General features: G+C 47.5%; 1 protein-coding gene across 1 annotated transcript in view; it reads left to right on the top strand.

The window, feature by feature from the left end:
- Positions 1-22,804, top strand: part of LOC107190893 (cadherin-related tumor suppressor) — a 94,179-nt gene extending 71,375 nt beyond the window's left edge. Inside the window, exons 4-22 of the mRNA XM_015579780.1 lie at positions 2,890-3,279; positions 3,886-4,299; positions 5,795-6,127; positions 6,793-6,970; positions 11,006-11,186; positions 11,283-11,536; positions 11,964-12,394; positions 12,723-13,067; positions 13,522-13,851; positions 14,158-15,168; positions 15,520-16,635; positions 16,756-17,032; positions 17,125-17,406; positions 17,494-17,798; positions 18,078-18,343; positions 18,861-19,304; positions 19,556-19,793; positions 20,357-20,575; positions 20,765-22,804. Of these exons, the coding sequence (XP_015435266.1) occupies positions 2,890-3,279; positions 3,886-4,299; positions 5,795-6,127; positions 6,793-6,970; positions 11,006-11,186; positions 11,283-11,536; positions 11,964-12,394; positions 12,723-13,067; positions 13,522-13,851; positions 14,158-15,168; positions 15,520-16,635; positions 16,756-17,032; positions 17,125-17,406; positions 17,494-17,798; positions 18,078-18,343; positions 18,861-19,304; positions 19,556-19,793; positions 20,357-20,575; positions 20,765-22,804 (9,054 nt within the window). The remainder of the gene's footprint in view (positions 1-2,889; positions 3,280-3,885; positions 4,300-5,794; positions 6,128-6,792; positions 6,971-11,005; positions 11,187-11,282; positions 11,537-11,963; positions 12,395-12,722; positions 13,068-13,521; positions 13,852-14,157; positions 15,169-15,519; positions 16,636-16,755; positions 17,033-17,124; positions 17,407-17,493; positions 17,799-18,077; positions 18,344-18,860; positions 19,305-19,555; positions 19,794-20,356; positions 20,576-20,764) is intronic.

Raw genomic sequence — 22,804 nt, 5'->3', positions numbered from 1 at the left:
TGAGATGCCGATCGTTATTCGCCAAATCGGCGATACCTCCGATGATACTCTAAACGGGCTTGGTTTACATCCGAACAGTTTTTATTCGAATAACTCGGCTCGCGACCCTTTAGAAAGCAATCACGCGAGAATTACAAATGGACGGTAACCTGATCTGTAGAGAGAGAAAATGGTGTTACGACACGTAATGAACGAAACGGGGAAGAAATTATATGCGTCGCGTACTCTGGTAGGAAAGGGTTCAGGTCCGAAAAAATCGACGTTGACTTGTTCAGGGTTCTTTTCACAGACTCCTTGCAAGGAGACCAACCTAGAATTTTCAGGCGGTTCAATAATAATTTCAATTGAAGTCAGTAAAATTTCCTAAAATAATTATTGACTTCACGATTCGGCAATTAAAATCATGTATTAATAACGAAAGTAGACCAGTAGACAATTTAACTGATTGGTTTTAAAAACTTCACTACTCGAAAATATTGCAGATTACATGTAGGTAGGTACATACATACTCTGATCAATCGAGCATGAAATACACAAACCAGAAATGAAATTAAACCATTCATTCAAGCAGATATTTACTAAAGCAGACTCTCAGATAACACGGTTTATGTGGGAAGTTTGGGGTTGGTTCATTTTCCTTTCAACCTGTGTCACTTTATAGCAAATCCGGAATCTATTCTATCGAAATTTCGATGTTTATGGGTTATGCATCGATACTGGAATATATTGTCACATTTAATATCGATATTTGAATTGAAAAGTATCGATATTAAAAAAATATCGATACTGTATCGCCCATCGCTACTACACAGTGAAATGGCGTTGCTGCCCCGGAGGCAAACGATTATAACCGCCGAACACGCCTCTACAGTCCTGGGCCCAAGCGTGCACCTATTATATTAGCTCACTGGACTAGACGGCTAACGTTCGAATTTAGGGTTTAGCGCGCTAACACACCTACAGATCGATCAACAGACGTTCTTTTAATGGCGGTTTTTCTCCCCCCAGTTGTCTACGCGTACTGTTCCACGGGGACAAGCCATACATATGGTATACACACGCTTGCGACCGGGGGGCCAATAGCGTCTCGTCAACGACTCTCCGGGTACCCACCATTGTCTGGCCGACCCACGTTCTTGTCATTTTTAATTGGTCGCTCGTTACGTAATCGTTGTCACGGAAACTTCGTCGGGAGCGTAGATAACGACTGTGGAATGCTTGCAAAACTTTACTAAGATCGACCCTTAACTCTTAGGTACACAAATTTTGTACAAAATGCTGGTCCCCACTCGATTCTTCCTGGATATCCCATGGAAACATTTATTACTGTCGCGATTCAGAAAAATAAAAAAATGACAGTTAATAAACGTTACAGACACCGCGAAGAAACATTAATGAGATAGGTACACCTAGAGAAACTGGTACATCAATCCCACTCGGTGATAAACTGTAAATTTAATAAATACAATTTAATTATATAAATTCAATAGACTAGATAATACTCTAAAAATTTATGTATTAGAATGAAAATTTCTTGTCGAAAATACGTGGTATATTCTAAAAGAATCATACAATGTATTTCATTGTAATTTTTACTATATTGTAATTGAAATTATTAACAATCGCGTCTTCTAGGGTAAAACTTTTGCACTGATCTGACTTATTGGCACACCTAATGGAAGTAAACTGCAAGCTAATGTGGTCCAGTTGCGTCGAAAAGGTTCAGCCATCCCGTTTCTCCCCACGATTCGAACTCCAAGGATATTAAATGTTAATACCGTAATCAGTGTTCGTTCAACTCCCCGGTATTTTGGGGAGAGAAACGGCCGACGAGAATGGTACCCTCTCGAGCCACACGACGGCACTCCCGTATATTTTATGGTTCCGCCGTATAACAGTGGTTCCTCTAATATACGACGCAGGCGTATCGGTTCGGTCGCGTTTCGTTCGGAGAGGGCCAACAGGAAGAGCCACGGGAGACGTGAGGAGGCGCGTCCTGCGTAGAAAGAGAGAGGAGGTTCCGTTTATAGAACCCTTCATCATCGTAATACGTTTCCCAGATACAGAGGCCCGGGGGATCATTACAAGGGACTGGCGAAACGCGTTCCGCGTTTTCGATGGAGACAGAATTCGTGAGCATCGGAAACGGAGAAACGACACACGCGTGTTGCTGTTCCACGAAGCTCGTAGCTTCCGTTTGGGTGCTTTTCGGAAGTTTATCCAATCTAATTTTCGTGTGATAAATATTTATTAATATTATTATCATTTAAAATTCGACTTTAGTAGTCACAACATTTCTTAAGTGTTCATTCATTGGTGCGTTTATCCTATTAGTCCCCGCCATCGTAGTGCGAAAAATGGCTCGATCGCATGTCGGAGAATCCGACACTGGCGGAAGTTACCAAGAGCAACAGACGGGGTTTCCGTGAAATATCATCGCCCGGTAGAGAACTGTTCTCCCCCCCGCCCCCCCGGAACGAGTCGAATTTCCAATAGTTCTAGTTTTTTTTTCTTACTACACGTTTGGAAACCCTATGCGGTGTATAGGCCAATTACGATCTTCCGGACGATTAACCCTCATCCGTCTCTCGTTTTCCCAATTTAATTTGTTCCTCGGTATCAAATTGACACGAGCGGTAAAAAAATTAATACAATGAACAAATAAGTAGTTGAATTTGCAAATTCTTTGAAATAAAAGTCACGAAAAATTTCGTCAAATGGACACAAGTTAGAGCTTGTCTAGGGTTGTACAGAGCGAAGGTACAACCGAAAATACCGGTATAATACCGATATTTTACGTTTCGGTAGAAATCCCCGATTCAAACATAGTATCATCATTACTACTCAACAAGCCCGATATTAAAATCGTCTTACCCACCCGGTTCGCAGGTGCAGCACTACATTCTGGTGGTCCAGGCGACGGACGGCGGTGTACCGGCACTTTCCTCGACGGTGACCGTCTATTGCAACGTGGTGGATTTGAACGACAACGCGCCGATATTCGAGGCGGGACCGCACGCCACGGATATCGTTGAGAACACGACGATTGGCACTGCCATACTAACGGTGGCCGCCCAGGACCTCGACTCGGGCGATAACGGCCGAGTAATTTACGCTGTCGCCGGCGGTGACGAGAATGGTGACTTTGGTGTGGCGACGAACGGCACCCTTTTCACGCGACGGCCACTCGACCGGGAACAGAAGCCGCTGTACAATTTGGTATTGAGCGCGACCGACAGTCCTCTGCCACCGGCCCGGCCATTGTCCTCCACCGTGCAGGTACGTTCACAATAACCGATCTCTGAGAACGTCAAACACGAGCACACATACACACACACACATGTTCATCCTTACCGTTACCGAGAGACAATCGAAATGTGGGACGTTTATTTAGATCGGGACGACGACACTGTGATCTCCACGTCGAGATTAGTCTTGCCACGAACAGGTTTATAATGTAACATCGAAGATTTCGTTCGGGTGATATCGGTTACATCTGATGTCAGGGGCGGGAGGGGGATACATTCGTCTAGGATGTACGAGATTGATCTGTGTAATGGACTCGAACCTTTTTTTTTCTAACCTATCCTGTCAGTTAGTTTCGGGCGCTCATGTGAAGAAATATGTTACTTAATCGTTACCTGCAGACCGAGTTGAGCACAATTTTAATTCGAATAAAAAGTCGGAAAATGATCCGTCGATTCTTTTCCCAAACAAAATCGATATATTCGATTCTCTCTAATATATCTATATCTAGTCCGAAACATGCATGGAAAAAATCCCCCGCAACCCCATTCCGACAGACAAATAGAAATCCCTTCCTACTCCATAGAAAATTCAGTCACATACCTAGACGGAAACGATGAAATTGTCGCGTACACACAGGTGACCGTGGTGTTGCTGGACGTGAACGACATGTCCCCGGAGTTCATATCGCCGACGAAGATTTCGATAATAGAGAACGCGCCGAGCAACACGGTGGTGATGGCCATTAAGGCCGTGGACAGGGACGAAGGACGGAACGGTTACGTCGAGTACTCCCTGGAGGACACGAGCCTCCCCTTCACCGTGGGCACCGTCGACGGCCTGTTGCGGGTATCTGGTTCACTGGATCGGGAATTAAGGTCGAACTACACGTTGGAGGTGACCGCGAAGGACCGCGGTGAACCGCCGAGATCGTCCTCGACGACGGTCACTGTCACGGTGCTCGACGAGAACGACAACTCGCCGGTGTTCGATCCGCGACAGTACTCGGACACCGTCGCCGAGAACGCCAGCATCGGAGCCAGTGTTCTTCAGGTTCGTATACCGTACGAATGTAATGCTCATTAGTAGACTGCGGATTTTATGCATTTATAGCCTATGGACATTTCTAATTGTTTGAATATGAAACAAGGAATTGGAAACAAATCAATATTCAATCATTTGCTTATTTTAACAATTTAATTTACTCGTTTTTGTATGTAATGTTCGTTCACTGGTACGTGTTCATTTACTGATGCAGTCACGATCGCGTCTTCAGACTACCATCTTTTCTTGGATCTACGAAATCGACGATTCCAAAGTCAAGAGAAAGGGACTAAAAACACTTTTGTGACACCAGAGAGGAAAACATTCATACAAAAGAAAGGAATAGAAAAGTTGCTAGATCGTTGGGAAAAAGTACCTAATGACTTTTCTGAACACAAATATTGTTAGAACTTTCTTGGTTACCTGATAGGATCCACCCTGTTAAGTCACATTTTCATTAACACCTTGTAGATAGTACGATAACGATATCCGATGCTTCCCCATCAGCCCTCGTTCTATTAGACGAAAAAAACAGGCGTACCTACCTCGATTCACGAAAACGATCCTCGACCACGTCGTAACAGCAAACAAACCATCGAACACCACCACGTTAAAAGATGTCCAGGTGAAAACGAGCTTTTCGTGAGCAGACCAATTGATACGAAGTTACGCTCCCGTGGATGTGGTTGCCAGACTAATTAAGCGTCGCCCGTTCCATTCCCAACGCATTCCGCGTTTACGGACAGGCGAACCGCGGAACGACGGGTGGGGTGTGAATTGGTCTGTTTGAGGAGCAACGAGTGATATTTGACGTGTGGACGTAGGAATAGGTGTGAATCGGACCCTTAACCTTCCGGCACCGGTGTGTGTCTACACACGGGACCAGCCCAAAACGCTCGTCTCGATGATTTACTGCCTCGCGGAGGTGTGAACGACCACAAGTGTCAATCCCCTGAAAAAGGATATGATAATCGAAGGGATCGAAAGGTGGCCACGATTAACCCATTTAGGTCCTAAGCAGTAGACATCGCATAGACTGCGGATTTCATACATTTATGGCAATACTGCGGAACCATTAATGAGACAAACAAATCTCTGTTTGACTTCAGTTTCCATAAATTAGTCCCAATATCAATAATTGCAGAAACATACCCAGTCTATTTATAAAAGTGTATAAGATAGAATATAAATGCTATCAAAAGAATATTTGGATCGGTATAAATTTGTTGTAAAAAAATGTCATGTTTATGGAACTTTGGGCAATCCTTATTGAAAAATATTGATTTAATTACAATTTCTTCGAAATTCAAAACGTCGTAGGATCTATTTAGAAGAAGAAATAGCGACGAAAAAGATGTTAAGGGAATCGTTGAAATCCTCTTTTATAGCTGCGACATGAGAAACAGAATTCAGTAATGTAAATTCATTGGAAAACAAAATTCCGAATGAAATGTTTGAATCAATGGGTTAATTCCGGTGCTATAGTTGTCCTTTGGTATTTCAGGTGTCCGCGATAGATCGGGACGAGGGGGCGAACGGCAGGGTGAGATACAGTATCGCGATGGGTGACGACAATCGTGATTTCACCATATCGGAGGACGGCGGTGTCATAAGGGTGGCGAAGAATCTGAACTTCGAACGGAAGTCCAGGTACCATCTGACAATACGTGGGGAAGATTGCGCGTCGGAGGTCGGCGAAACCGTCAGGGGTGACACCGCCCAGGTGACCATCACCGTTCTCGATATAAACGACAACGCTCCTGTGTTCCTGGACTCGCCTTATGTGGCTCATGTCATGGAGAACATGGTACCACCAGGCGGAGGATTCGTGATACAGGTATCTATACAAAGTCATATGTTCCACCGTAACATCTATCTGGTGATCCTATAGCTGTAAAGAGTCTAGAAATGATGGAAGACTTCTGATAGATTAAAAATCAGTGACCCAAAGAGAGCAAGAAGAAAGAATACGTTAGAGCAGATCGAAAGATCTTTTGCCCTGTGTGAAGTGACTTAATCCCATTAACACTTTTTCACTGAGATTTCGATATGAATGACACGTACATTACAAAGAGGGTTGGATTATCGAAATACAGTTATGACATTTTTTCGAGAAATTAGTACCGCAGTATGATTTGAAATAAGACCAACAGCTTCTATTAACTGAACGCATACATTATATAGTGTGTCTGGTCACGTACGACCTTTTTCACTGCGGCTGTCAACGTACTAAACGGGGAAAGAATTCTCGCACCCTAGACTCTGGAATATTTCACTGTAAAACCAGGCGAGAATTTCAATTTTTAAACTCAATTAGAAAACAAAAAAGGAGTGTTCTTTTTCTTCATATTATTACTAACAAGGAAATGGCCAAACGACGGCCATTTTTCTGAGGTCAAATTTTACACCAAAAGTATTATCCAAATCGGACAGATATCTCCGTTCTCTCTCCACTTAAGGGCTGTTAACACACACACACCCCCGAATTCTCTGTTCGAACAGGTGAAAGCATACGACGCCGACACACCGCCGTACAACGACCAAGTGAGGTACTTCTTAAAAGAAGGCGACACCGACTTGTTTCGCATCAACGCGAGCACAGGTGACATTTTCTTGCTTCGACCGTTGGACAGGGAGCTGGTGCCCGAGTACACCCACACTCTAGAGGCCATGGACACCGGTAAGTTAAAACGTTGAACGGAATTGAATAACTGGCCTCTCGTCGGGCACTCTTAAGTGGGGATGGGGGAGGGGGTTTCGAAAAATCATTGCAGAAATTCAATACCACGGGGAAAATAGGCTCGTAAAGAGGCGAATGGACACAAAGAGATCGCGGTTCTCCTCGGTGTAAGAACCTTTCGGGGCCCACACGGGCTAAATAGACGTGTATACCTGGGGCCGGACAAAGGCTGGCGTTCAAAGGGTAGGCCCAGTAGTGCGCTCCTCCGTCCAGTGAATATTTTTCCGGCCAGCTCACCGCTGATCCCTCGACCTGAGTCGCCGTGTAAACTGGTTGCGAATTAGCGCGGACAAAGGACTTAATTATGTCGGGTTTGGCACTTTCGGGACGGGGGAAACAGAAAAAAAAACACCGGAGAAGAGAAGAGAAGCGACGGTCGTTCGGAGAGAGCGGTTGGGGGACGCGAGACGAAAAAACTGATTCTAGCGAGGGACGCGTCACGGTGACAGTATTTCACACTAGACCTACCGACGATGAACGTGGTTTGTACAAGCACACGAATGTGTATACGAACGATCTGCTGCCCTTAGGAATATATAGGATGAGTTAATAAGAAATAGACTGTATTAAAAACGCAACTGCCTCCATCTACGCTGCGAATCGGCTAATTAGTAAGGTGATATTCGATTACCGAATACCGTGTTAAGGGCTGACGCTATGCAACAAACAGCTCAACCATCCGTTAACTTACAATTAAACTATTTCACGCAGTTCCGAAGTGTCCCTCAGAATCCTCCCTTGAGAATATCGAGCAGTACACATGCCTGCATCCAGCGAATACATCGATTATTCTCGAACACGTCGCAGAGGATCGATCCACCCGCGATATAAATCACTCCGTGTAGTCGACAGTTTCACACCAAAGCCCGCCCCTCCTCCCTCTCCCCAGACCAGTTAAAAATCACTCTCACACGCCTCCGATTTCCACGAAACGATCTCACAGCAACAGGACCTGTCAGGCTGACGGAACGAAGCATCGAGATGTCACACCCCTCCCCTCCCTTATCATCAAACCCGCGAATAGAAGGAATAGACACGGACGATATATGGGATGGGTTTAAGTAATGAGCGGTAATATACAAATTGGATATAAATTTGTGGGTTGTTCGATGAGATTCTTTAAGCGGTGGGCAGTTCCTCGTCGAAATCTTTTTATCGTTCGTTCCCCCCGGGACGGACGAACGGAGCCGGTAGTCCCCTTTCGAGGGTGCCCCTTCGCCCCCGCCACTCTCCCTCCCTCCTTTCTTCCCCCTACTGGAGCTCGGGGCCTCGATGGCCCAATCGGTCCCCGCCGAGGTAGACAAGCCTGCAGAGTTATGACGCGCGATTATGATAATCGCTCTCAAATGCCTTCCTCTGCCTCGACGCTGCACTCTCCTCCCCCTCCCCCCTGCTATGGTTTTCCCTTCGTTCCCGCTTTCTTCCCTCGCCCCTTTCCCTCCTAGTCACCCTACTGGGCCCTCCTGCCCTCTCCTCTCCGCTCGTCGTTCAGCGCCAGCTTTCGCTTCTTGGACGTTTTGGAGACTCCGAAGGTGCCCCACAGTCTCTTTCTCCGCACTCCGTGATCCTGGGACTTGCTATCTCGCTCGCTTGCTCGCACCCGCACGCGTTATATTCCTATTTTATTCGTACGTTATGCCTGTCGCGCGGTGTATACGGTGCCCCGGTTGCATCGTATGTTTCAGCCGTACGAAAACGCGTGTGTCCCCGGAGAGGCGCTAACTATGGGCACACTCGGGGCCCATTGTCGCAATCGTTGGACCCAATTCTGGCGGGATTCGACGAGATCACAATTGATTTCGAGATTTCGTGGTCGATTTTCGAGACCAATAGGCGGTTGAATGTCATCAACATGAGAAATGTGTAATGGAAATGATGTTGGAGCAGTTGCAACTGTTCGGAGGGGTTTGGGTTCCAGAAAATTCGTTATTTATCGTACACAAACACATTGTTTATAAACAAAATGTATGTTCTAAACAGTCTTAAAGTGAATGGCTTTGGGTTTGGGTTCCAGAAAATTCGTTATTTATCGTACACAAACACATTGTTTATAAACAAAATGTGTAATGTTCTAAATAGTCTTAAAGTGAATGGCTCTCGATTTTATGAAAACAAAATTCTTCGTACAAGATACGAAAAGATTGCACTGAACGGATTAATTGAAACTTCATGAGATGCATAATGATTCTTGTATGCCTTTCTATTTAAATGCAAAGCACAAAGTTTGCCATTAATCATGAAATACAGTATCCTTCAAGTGGCAACCTAAGCTCTTCTTATCAAAATCACCCAATCACCGTCGTCCAAATAGGCGAAACAATACAACACATCGTGTCAATTTTTTGTTCTAACCAACAATTTACCGTGTAGCCTTATAAACATCGGGGCATAATATATTACGACGGTTGTTTACTGTTCCCAACAAAAAAAACAAACATGACACGATCGTATCATCCGCAGAAAAGCAATCGTGACCATTCTGCGCTTACCCAAATAGTTACAACTTCCTTATAGTCGCGATAAATGTAAATCACCGCGAAGAAATGGGACGGAGACTCAGCGAAACGACGGGCCCATTTGTTTACCCAGTTTGGCGTAATTATCCTCGAGAGACAGAAAGAGAGAGAGAGAGAAAGTGGCGTGCATAAAATTTTACTAACCACTGCACACACTTTCCCGCAGGCTCGATCGAACCAGAAACTACACAATCACTCGCTTATAACTCGGTACAATTAATACGCGAAATAGCAGATGAAACGAAACACAAAAAAATCGCCCATTTTTGGTCCCACGATTTCGAAAATCCCCTTATTCTTCGGGACCTTCCGTTCCCAATCCTCCCACTACCTCCACCGACTAATATACCTACCGAGAAATGGCCCTGCGAAATGGAACACCTGATAGGGCCCCGTGGCGGTGGGGGCCCTCAATACGATCCTGGACCTAATAATAATAATAAAATGAAACGCTGCAATATGGTGGGGGGGGGGCGACAGGGGTTGGTTGCCTCTTGTCCCCGTTGATTAAGCAGACGAACAAGGAGAATACGTCGGTCGTGCGACGCCACGGCCGACGGTATATATGTATTTCTTAAGGATTGCCCACCAGGGAGAACGCGCCGCCTATGGTGGACCACACCATTGTGCGTTTGCAATTGTTGGTCGAGGGGGGCCACTGGTGGCCCCTCCCCGCGAGTGGTCCCCGTGATTGAACGATATATACATATATATGTATATACGCACATATTGTATAAGGCGCGCGTGGCCCAAAGAGCCCAGGAAACGCCCGTGGGGTACAATGTAGAACCAACCTGCTCGCAATCAGAGAAATCGTGGGTCCCCACACGGCGGAATAATGGGGGCTGTTTTAGGCCAGGCCCCGCAATTAACTCGACGGCGCGAAGATACCTCGGTGAAATTGTAATTTGTCTTCTTTAACGTTAGAACGATACGGGAGTGGGGTGGGGTCCGACAATGGGCCCAAAGACGATCGGTTTGCGCCGTAACCGTCCAGGCGGGTACATATGTATACACATACGGCAGAAAGCTGTATGACCCTGGCCGTCTCGATGAATTCAATAGGTTTGCGCTTTTGCCGATCAGTTGTTTCTCTATTTGACAAAGATAAGATTGATGATCCGAGGAATAATCGTGTTATTCGCGCGTCGAAAAACTTTTGTTGTCGATTTGTTGAGATACGATTTAAGAGTAAAGCTCTTCTCCGTTGAATTCTTTCGTATCTATAGGAAGGAGATTGAAATTACGATTTTTTGTTATTGTTAACGCTTAAACACACAGACCATAATCCACAGACTGTTAACTTTATACGTATGTACCACTTTTAATAACCGACTGAACGTTAGTTTTCGTTGTCGTTTTGGAAATAGGACGTCATTTTGTTTATGTTATTTCGATTGGGGGATACACACATTTTGTGTGGTCATAGAGCGGATCGATTAGTGAACCTGTTCCGCAGGTTCCCCGCCGTTGACTGGAGCGGGGATCATTCGGATCGTGGTGCTGGACGTTAACGATCACAGCCCGGAGTTCACCAGGCAGGAATACAAGGCGATGGTCACCGAGAATTCAGCTTCCGGTACCTGGGTGACCAAACCACACGCCACGGACAAGGACGAGGGTCTAAACGCCAAAATTAGGTTGGTGTACGCTCTAAAAACCAGTAACTTCGAAAGCCCACATACGATTCTCTTGCATTGGAATTCTTCGATAAATATGACATATTTACAACGTAGGTATAGTTTACTGGGTGAAAATTCGGAACGTTTCACCGCGGACCCGGACACTGGCGAGGTCTTTACAGTGGTACCGCTGGATCGTGAACAAACCTCCGTCTATCATTTGACGTTGGTCGCTCAGGACTCCAGCCCAACGGAACCACGAGCCTCCGCCGTCAATTTGACGATCTTCGTAACAGATGTGAACGACAACGCTCCACGATTCTCTAGTCCACGATACACCGCGTACGTGCCAGGCGCGACCAAACCAGGTAAGGAAGGCACAAAATCATTCCCAAAGAATGTTTCCGTAGGCCTAGCAATTCGGTCGTGTGCACGCCTTTGCGTGACCTTTGGATCGCGAGAAAAATTTTGTTTTCTATGTTTGCCCTATATGTATAACCTTATACATAGGAACCGAAAAAATACCGGTATTCATTTTGGTTTTCGGTAATATATCGGTATAACTTTGATGGCATAATACCGGTATCAAAATCATACCGGTTTAAGTCCCTGGTCCGAACGAAAAATCAAACGTACGCACGATCGAGGTCTGCCGCCTTTCACGAAATATCCAGAGTTCTTCGTACAGCGTGTTAAGTAACGCCACGGCAAGAATAAAGTAGACACGTGTCTGTAAACATTAAAACACACCTGTGTTCCTTTTTTTTTTCTGTTTTCGTTCACTTGCCGTTAAAGGGGATTTCGTGTTCGGCGCGAAAGCGGTGGACGACGACGACGGCGAGAACTCGCGGATCGTGTATCGTCTCCAGGGAATGGACGCCGAGAGGTTCACGATCGACGCGAACAGCGGCGTGATCAGGGCGAATCAGGCATTGGCGAACGACGAGACCACCTATCAGCTGCAGATTCAAGCATCCGATTGCGGCGCGACACCGCAATCGGTCACCGCCGATCTGGTGATACACCTGTGGGAGAGACAATTGTTCCCCAGTTTTCAACCGAGTATAAACACGAGATTCACGTTGCCGGAGGACGTGCCCGAGGGACGGATGATCACGAAACTGAGCGCCACCACGCCGAAGAATGGAGCGCCGAGCAATCTGGTTTACGGGATGGCCGGCGGTAACGTCGGGGACGCGCTCAAGATCGATCCTCACACCGGAGAGGTTCGTTTTCTGGATGATTTATATGTTTTTATACGGGGCGATTCATTGTTTTTATACGGACGAATTCAGGAGAGACGCCATACTTCGTCGCTCTAAATCTTAAGAGTCTGGATCCGTCTGAAACCCCATGCTTCCTTCTTTTTAAATATACTTTCGAAGGGATCATTAGAAAAAAAACTCCTATTTTTATATGACCAAATATCACCAACTTCTAGCTTAAATTATATTTACCAATCGATGAGTTAGATATGGCTGTTAAACACTCCGGTCAAGAAAGACTTTGGCACCATACTCTAAGGGTTAACGTTTATATTTTTTTTTCACCCAGGTGTTGGTTGCGTCGGGATTTGACTACGAGACCGCACCGTACTACGAGGCCTGGATAGAAGTCCGTGACTCGGACACACCAGCGTTAAGAAGCGTCGTTCAGCTGCTGATAAACGTAACCGACGCGAACGACAACGCGCCGATCATGGAAGCGTCGATCTACAACGCGACGGTACCAGAGGACGAGTATCCGCCGTTGTTTGTCGGCAAAGTTTTCGCGCGGGATCGCGACTCAGGCGAGAACGGTCAGGTCTCGTATTATCTGGTGAACGATTTCGCGGAGACGTTCGTCATCGATTCGGACACCGGGGAAATCAGCACGAACGCGAAATTGGATCGCGAAGAGGTGAGCAACGATTCAAATATCGACGTGTGACAACTCTGAATAGATTCGATTAACTAAAAAATATTATTTTCTTTAATTCGAAGTAAAATATCAATTTACGGTAATCAATATTTAATTTTTGAAGTAAATGCACACCCTGGATAAATCTGGAATTCTTTTGGTTCCTGGGAGATTATTAACACTAAAACTATCAAACAAGTCTAAATGACTTGTCAATACACTCTTACAACGACGATTAAAATGTTATGACAATACGTTTTGTCAGATATTTTGCACCTTTTATTACCATATGAAAGTGAAGAAATTAGTCACTTTGTAGTTCTGGTGTTAAACAGTAAAATAATTCTGGAGACTGCAGACGTTAAAAGAAATCGTAAGACAACGGGTTTTACATCCTGCGGAGAATAAGATCAAGGATGAATAATGTGTTAATTGTTACCGAATCGTTCTTCAGATCGCGTCGTACGAGCTGGCGGTGGAGGCCAGGGACCAGGGCCAGCCCCCGTTAACGGGTACGGCCACCGTATTGGTCACCGTTTTGGATAAGAACGACAATCCTCCGCATTTCACGCGACTGTTCGGCGTGAACGTAACGGAGAACGCAGAGATCGGTACATTCGTTATACGAATTACCAGCAGCGATCCAGACATCGGCTCGAACGCCAATGTGACGTACACGTTCACCGACAATCCGGGAATGAAGTTCTCTCTAGACGCGTTGAGCGGGAACGTGACCGTGGTCGGGCACTTGGACCGAGAGGAACAAGACGAATACTTGTTAAAGGTTGGTATTCAGAGAACATAATACGTTATACGGCGAAGTTATAAAACTTGTTAGAAGAACAGAAAGAAAAACGTTGTATAACATAATGTTACGTAACATTTTTCGTATTATATAGCAAGTTATATGTTATCCATCAATTGTGACGCCACTATTAATCTATTCTGTTCAGAATAAAACAGCAGAACTCGTTGCATCCAACAAAAGTTAGCCCTGTACAGGCTATTAAATCCATAAAACCCACAATGTACTATTAGGTAGATATTATTTCGATCACAACATTAATCCGTTTCGATTGTTTTACCGTAGCTGGTGGCAGCAGACGGTGCCTGGCTATCGGCAACCGCCCTCACGATAACCATTCAGGATCAAAACGACAACGCGCCGGAATTCGACGAGGAATCCTACCACTTCCATTTCCCAGAACTGCAACCGCCTGTCGCCCACGTTGGCCAAGTGACAGCGATCGACCGGGACAAACAAGGACCCAATTCTGTCATATCCTACAGCCTATTGCAACCATCCGATCTGTTCACCGTTGATCCAGCGACTGGTGACGTGTTCAGCAAGAAGACATTACGATACAAGCACACCCACCGTCCTGCTAACAACAACGCGCCAAAGTTCGAGCAAAGATCCTACCTATACCCAGTGCCTGAAAACTACGGAATTGGCAAACGTGTGATCCAATTGGTGGCCAAAGACGATGCTGACTTCGGTGTGAACGCCGTGATCAGCTATCATCTGGTAAACGGTACCGACTACTTCTCCATCGACGAGAAAACCGGTTGGGTATACGTTCGAAGAAGCTTGAGCAATGTAGCGGTTGGAACAACGTTTTCACTTAGGGCCAGAGCGATCGACAAAGGTGTACCGCCGCAGAAGGACGAGGTCTCGTTGACACTGGTGATCTCTGGCGAGAACCAACACTCTCCAACATTCGCCGCGGTTAGCTATCAGGTTAGAGTGCCAGAAAATGAACCAGTGAACACCACCATATTGACGGTGAGTGCTACCGATAACGACGCTGGCCCGAACGGTATGATAAGATACAAGATATCCGCTGGAAACGAGAGGAATGAGTTCTTCGTGCATTCGATCACGGGGGCAGTCACGATACTCGAACCTCTTGACTACGATCTGATCCAGGAGTATAGATTGAACATCACCGCGACCGATCTTGGCTTCGAGTCGAAACAGGCGGTCGCGACGCTCACAGTGAACGTGTCGGATATAAATGATAATCCACCAACGTTCAATCAGACCGTGTACGAGGCGTTCCTGCCCGAGAATTCGCCGCCGGACAGCTTCGTTTACAAGGTAAATATGTAAGCGGTTCAAAACAATGCGTTTCGTCTCGGGAATCGTCTACCAAGGCTCGTCAGTGGGGCTGACGGTAGACGACCCCTACCCCAGACGCCTGGGTTGTTCCCCTGGAGCCCCTTAAGTAGCCAACAGGCTCTAATAACCGCTAGCGAGGAAACTCACCACCTAGCAGCCATTACCAAAAACCCAGACGACTGGGAGAAACATCTCAACATAATCAATTGGTCTTCCATTCCCGTACATACAGTAGATTTAAGTGTAGATATACTCAGGCCATTCCATGCCAAATCGATCACTTTTTTCCCTCCGTGTTTAGGATTTTGTTAACCCAAAATGATGTTTCAGGTGGTCGCGAAAGACATCGATTCACCGAAATACGCGGTGGTGCAATACAAAATCCTGGGCGGTACCGGAAAGGACCATTTCCGTATACGCGAGGACACCGGCGAGATCGCCTCTCTGATGAGCTTCGACTACGAGGAAGCAAACGAGTACACCTTGGACATAGTCGCGGCGAATCCGGACTCGAATCCGCAAATGGTCGGGTTCACGACCGTTCAGGTCCACATAACAGGCGTGAACGAGTACTATCCAAAATTCGTACAGCCTGTCTTCCATATGGACGTGTCCGAGAGCGCTGAGGTGGGCACGTCCGTTGGTCTGGTCCAAGCAACCGATCAGGACGCAGGAGAGGACGGTCGAGTGTACTATCTGTTCGTCGGTTCGTCCAACGATCGTGGCTTCTCCATTGGCTCCGAGACTGGGATAATCCGTGTTTCTAGACGTCTGGACCGCGAGACACAGAATCGCGTGGTGTTGACCGTGATGACGAAGAACGGTGGCGGGATTCGGGGCAACGACACCGACGAGGCTCAGGTGATCGTCTCGATCCAGGACGGTAACGATCCACCGGAGTTCCTTCAGACCGCCTACGATGCTACCGTCTCGGAGGGTGCAAGCCACGGCACCCGTGTTCTGACCGTAAGAGCGGTGGACAAGGACATCAGGCCGCAGAACAATCAGTTCTCTTACTCGATCATCGGCGGGAACATGGGCCAGGCGTTCAAGGTCGATCCGCAGACCGGGGACATCGAGACTGCGAAGCAACTGGACCGCGAAACCGTGCCAGCCTACGATCTCACCATAGGGGCGATCGATACCGGGTCACCACCCCAAACTGGCACCGCCTTGGTGCATATTGAACTGTTGGACATTAACGATAATGGGCCTGTATTCGATCCCCCTGAGTTGATCGGACACGTGAACGAGAACGAGCCAGCTGGGACGATCGTGATGACGCTGAGCGCCACCGATCCCGATCTACCGCCCAATGGTGCCCCGTTCACGTATAGATTGGTCGGTGGCAGACAGAGCGACATGGTTACATTGGATAAACACACTGGGGTATTGAAGACCACTAGGAGCTTGGACAGAGAAGCGATGCCTCAGTTGGATCTTGTGGTTAGTTGTGCATCTAAACCTATGACTTTTTCAAAATACATGCAAGAAGATCCCAAAGGATACAGATGGATGTTTAATCTGGACTTTTTTTTCTCTCTCTCTCTCTCTCTCTCTCTTTAGATCGAAGTGGAAGATTCGGGGGTTCCGAGGATGAGGAACGAGCACACGATAACGGTCCTCGTGACCGATCAGAACGACAGTCCATCGTCGCCCAGATCGGTCCATGTGATCGTTCATTCGTTCAACGAGCAAATACCCTTGGGAAAGATCGCGGACGTGCATCCAAACGATCCGGACGTAACTGGTTCCTATTCCTGCAAGATACTCCAAGGATCGAATCCTAGGATTCTTAGCATTCCAACCGCCTGCGATCTTCACACGAAGAAGATCACACCAGGTTCGATTTCTTTACCATGATCACCGCCGATTTTTTTCCATATCATCGTCGACGACCGTAAAATCATAATCACTATCTGTTCTGTGTTACAGGAGTCGGTTACTCCCTGAGCGTTTCCGGTAACGACGGCCGTCATCCGAACGTGGTGTCCAAGGTCACCGTCGAGTTCCTAGTGTTCACGAATACCACGATCGAGAACAGTGTCACCCTGCAGATCACCAAGCTAACCGCGAGAGACTTTCTAAGTCAGAATTATCGTGCCCTGTTGGACGTCCTGCAAGAGGAGATCGACGTGGGCGACACATTGAAGATCTTCAGCCTCGGCGAGAACGCCTCCGATCTGAACGTTCACATAGCAGTGGAATCGCCTCAAGGTACGCAAACTCCTCTACTTATTTTTATTTTCCTATTTGCACCTTGATCCGTTTTTTGTCAACAAAATCCATCTACCGATATGACAGGATACCGTACCAAATACGAGGTGACCGAGCTGTTGAATCGGAATCGCGAAAAGATCCGATCCCTTCTTGATGGTACCACCTTCACCGTCGGTTATTCGCCGTGCAAGCATATACCGTGCGAGAACGGTGGCGGTTGCAGCGACAAGCTGGTCATCTACGAGGACGCTAGGATCACCGACAGCCAGGCGTTGATACTCACGTCACCGAGGATGATGCACGAGATGACGTGCAAGTGTCGGGACGGTTTTACCGGGGACAGATGCGAGAGGAGGCAAGATCCATGCTCGCCGAATCCATGTCTATTGGTACACGTCTCGAGACACTTCTTCCTTAACCTTTTAACGCCTAGTCTCTTGCACTTCTACGACATTAAAAGTGCGTCAAGTTCTGAAGATGGTTAATATCTAATTTTTCTCAGCAAGGATCCGTAGTTTCAACCATGTAAACTAGATCTCCAAGTTTTCAGTTGAAAAAATAGGTCTTTTTAATATCGACATCCTCGAAGGGTCCGGGCGTTAAATGGTTAACAAAACAGATCCGTTGATTCCGCGAATATTAATCCGTTGGTCCCTCCCCATTTCCAGGGTGGACAGTGTCGACGGCTCGGATACGATTTTCAGTGCACCTGCCCGATCGATCGCGAGGGCAAGCTCTGCGAATTGGAACGTGGCGATGCATGCGCTAGCAATCCGTGCAGAAACGGCGGTTCCTGCCGAAAGAGCCCGGACAGTTTTAGTTTCTTCTGTCTGTGTCGGGCTGGATACAGGGGGAACCACTGTGAGGCGGTCACCGACTCTTGCAGACCGAATCCGTGTCTTTACGGTGGTCTGTGCGTGGGCGAGAAACCTGGGTAAGTTTCCGATAACGATTGTGCATTTCTCGATCGTTTGGTAATGACGGTTCCATGAATAGATCGTGGCAGTTTATGGAAATTCAGAATTTTAGATAGTAATACAGTAAATCATCGATGATTGTACGAACGTCATCCCCAACACCGGGCGCTTGACTATGATTGGTTCCACTGAGGATTCCCCAGTGGGGTTAACGCTCCACCGAGGGGCAATTTGAATATTTTGAGGTGCAATTAGCAAATCGTTGACATTCGTCACCTCATCGGCAACAGTTTTACCTACGTGCCCTGTTTCTTTGAAGTAGCTATTAATGATAAACTATTTTAAAACTTGGTTTGCTATTATGCTAGGAAGGATGCCCACATCTTTAAAATGTTGAGATGGGGCACAGTCCAAAAGAAGTTAGGAAACATTGCTGTAGAGGGTTAAAAAGAAGATGCTATAAATACATCCGCAGTATATTCCTGACGTGTATCTGGGGATAGAAATAAATAGAAAATTGTATTTTCCGTGCAGATATAGATGCAGTTGCCCGGAGGGTCGCTACGGACGGCATTGCGAACGGTCCACATTCGGATTCGAGGAGCTCTCGTACATGGCGTTCCCGGCGCTGGACTCGAACACGAACGACATAACGATCGTGTTCGCGACCACGAAACCGGACGCACTGCTGTTGTACAATTACGCGCCGCAGACTGGTGGACGATCGGACTTCGTGGTGTTGGAGTTGGTGAATGGACGTGTCATATTCTCGTACGGCGGGGCGAGAAGCGCGATTACGTCGATCACAATAAAAACGGAACATACCGTGGCGGACGGAGAATGGCGGAAGGTGACCGCTACCAGAAACGGACGTGTCGTTTCGCTGAGCGTCTCGATGTGCAGGGAACACGGAGACATATGCGACGACTGTAGACCGGGCGACGGCACTTGTTACGCGGACGACGTTGGACCCACGGGGTTAGTCACCATCTTTTTTTCGAACGTGTTTACTTACGTACTATACATATATGTATGTATAAAAAAACTATTAAAAGTTTCAAAAAAATTTGTTTATACTTTCAATAATTATGTTGAATTTATCATTTATGTTGAACATTTCGTTCACTGAAAAGAAATTCCCAAAAAGTGACAATTTTTCAGGGCTACCACAGTGGTAAGATCCCTTAAGGGTTTATTCGAGAAAATACGTGTGTGTGTGTGTGTTGAAGAGCGTTGAATCTGTCGAATCCGTTGGCGTCGAAAGGTGTCAAGTCGACCTGCATCAGATCGAACAAGAATCCCTGCCTGAGAGACCCCAAGGACACGGTCTCGGTTTGCGGCGGAAACGCCAGGTGTTTCGACAAGTGGCACCAGGTCACCTGCCAGTGCGGCACGGTCACAGCGCCGAATTGCGAGACGGCACTCGAGCCTGTCTCACTGAGCGACGATGGATACGTCGAGTTCAAGGTGCGCAGAGTCTCGAAAACGATTAACCCCTTGCCTTATGATTTTCTTGATGTCTGCAGTATCCCAAATAACTTTACCATCGGTAATTCCCCCAGAAACAAAAGGAATTCGTGTACTTATCGCAATTGTACATTTACACTAAAACTTAAATATTCATATCAGCAAACTAGTATTTCACATTGACTCAACGAAAACGAATAATACTTCTGTTTGTTGAATTCATTTTCATATCGTCACCACGAATTTCACTCGATGTTATAAGGCAAGGAGTTAATATCTTAGTAGATTCTAGGCGATCAAGTTTCATAGTATACAGGGTGTCCCACCTAACGCGAGCACCTAGACCAATCCAATGACCCGTAATAGTGCGACTTTCATGTGACCTTGAGTACGAGAAATCCACAAATGCATATAATAACTACGATAGAGGGATTAGTGTAATTCTCTGCAAATCAAGAACAAGTGAGATACTAAAGGTGCTCACGTCAGGTGGGACACCACGTACGTTACTCGAACCGGGGCAAAACTACACCGAAATGTTCCAATTGCGTGTTCTTCCACAGGTTTCGGAGAAGCACAGAAGGATGCAATTGTTGGAGTACCTTTACGGTGGATCGACCGTCTGGCAGAAGAACCGATCGAGACGAGCAGCCGTCGCGGAGGACACGAGCTTCATAACGAATTCGTCCCCGTTCAAAACCATCGGGCTGATGTTCAGAACCGTGAAACAGGACGGGATTCTCATATACGCAGCGACGAACAAACACTTCACGTCCGTGGAGGTAAGGACTTGCTATCACTTTCTAATACAGTTGACTAGTCAAAACCTAGACCCCCGGAACTTCACTCCCCACCACTTAGACGTAAAACTTAGGACGTCCGCTTTCAGGGAGATGCGCAGTCTACAATTTCTATGTCTACGTAAACAGTAAACAGTCTAAATCGTAAACGTTATGTGAATTCTGTTGCAGCTACGAAACGGTCAACTGTTCTACGCGTCCCTTCTCGGTTCCCCGGTGAACATGTCAGCGAACATCGAGGGAGGTCTGGCGGACGGACGCTGGCACAATCTGACCCTTCATTCGTACTTCCGCGGTCTTAGGCTGTTCATCGACGGCGTGCAGACCGGCGAGGAGCTGGACTCGGCCGGTGTGCACGACTTTCTCGATCCCTACCTCTCCGTATTATCGATCGGCGGCGTCAGCCAGGATCTGTATCACGCTCAGAGCGCCGGTGGGGCGAGATGTTTCGAGGGTTGTCTGGCGAACTTCACCGTGAACAACGAAATCCAACCTTTCAACGGCACCGGCTCGATATTCAAAGAGGCCACGTATCACGGCAAGGTGAGCACCGGTTGTCGTGGACCGATCGGTATAAGCGCAGTGGCCACCGCCGATCCTCTAAGCATCGGTATCACCCTGGTAATCGTATTCTTCGTGATACTGTTGATCGCGATTCTGGTCAGTTTCATCGTGTTCCGTCTGAGACGTCAGAACAAGGAGAAGAGCGCCCCGTCGGTGGTGAACAAGAATACGAACGCTATTATGACCGGTAACCAGTTGGTCGGCACGGGCAACGACAATCTTATGTCCCGACACGAGAACACCTACATCTCCGACACGTCCGACTTACGGGGTGTCGGACATATGGGCCCAGAACTGATCTCGAAAAAGTACAAAGAGAGGGAGATCAACGCCAGCTCGGAACATCGACCCCAACGGCCAGATATAATCGAGAGAGAAGTGACCAAGTCACCACCTATCCGAGATGAACATCCACCCCTGCCACCGCCAGCCCAAACATCTTTGCACTCGCACGAGCACAATCCCGAACCTGACATGCCGGAGCATTACGATCTTGAGAACGCCAGCTCGATCGCACCCAGCGACATCGATATCGTCTACCACTACAAGGGCTATCGCGACGGTATGAGGAAGTACAAAGCGACACCGCCACCGATAGGCAACTACGCGAACCATCACAAACACACTGGTCAGCAGCACAGGCACGCGGGCCCGTTTCCACCCCGAGCCTTACCCCCACCGAATGTCAGCCAACCGTCTGGACCGACGCAGAAGTTGCTGCAAAGCACACCGTTGGCCAGGTTGTCGCCCAGCAGCGAGCTGTCCGCCCAACAACCGAGGATCCTGACGTTGCACGACATCAGCGGGAAACCGTTGCAAAGCGCCCTACTGGCTACCACCTCGTCGTCGGGAGGTGTCGGTAAAGACGCTCTGAACTCGAATAGCGAAAGAAGCCTGAACTCGCCGATCATGAGCCAACTGTCCGGCTCGACGGCCAGTCGAAAGGCCCCCCAATCGAACAATGAGAACTCCGTGAACAATGTCTCCTCGGGACCGATGGGACTCACCGCTGAAGAGATCGAGAGATTGAATTCGAGGCCCAGGACCTCCAGCCTAGTGTCCACTCTAGATGCTGTCAGCTCGTCTAGCGAGGCTAGGGGACCACCGACACACGGTCCACTGCATCTTCATAGGCGACACACGCCACCGGTCGAAAGACTCGAGCGTCGAAACTCGTCGACCACCGACGAGAGTGGTAACGACAGTTTCACGTGCTCGGAGTACGATAATACATCGTTGGTTGGTGATAAGCGTTCGGATAATCCATTCGCCAAGCAAGATGATGAGGATGTGAACCAACGGGGAAACGAGTCCTCGCAGACTACGAAACCACCGTTGCCGCCGAATGTGAACTACGATGGTTTCGACAGCTCGTTCCGTGGATCCCTGAGCACCTTGGTCGCGTCCGACGACGATCTATCCACGCACATGGTTGGGCTCTACAGGCCGTCGAATAATGGTTCACCTTCGACCACCACCACTACTACTGCTCTCAGCTGGGACTATCTGCTCAACTGGGGACTGAATTTCGATAGTCTGGTGGGCGTGTTCATCGACATCGCGGAGCTACCGGACAGCGCGAACCGTGTACCGAGCACGCTCAGACTGCCGGCGAACATACCGAAACCGTCCGAGGAATACGTCTGA

This window comes from Dufourea novaeangliae, unplaced genomic scaffold (assembly GCF_001272555.1).
Source record: "Dufourea novaeangliae isolate 0120121106 unplaced genomic scaffold, ASM127255v1 scaffold208, whole genome shotgun sequence".
Taxonomy (NCBI): Eukaryota; Metazoa; Arthropoda; class Insecta; order Hymenoptera; family Halictidae; genus Dufourea; species Dufourea novaeangliae.
This window is presented reverse-complemented; position numbering and strand designations above follow the sequence as displayed.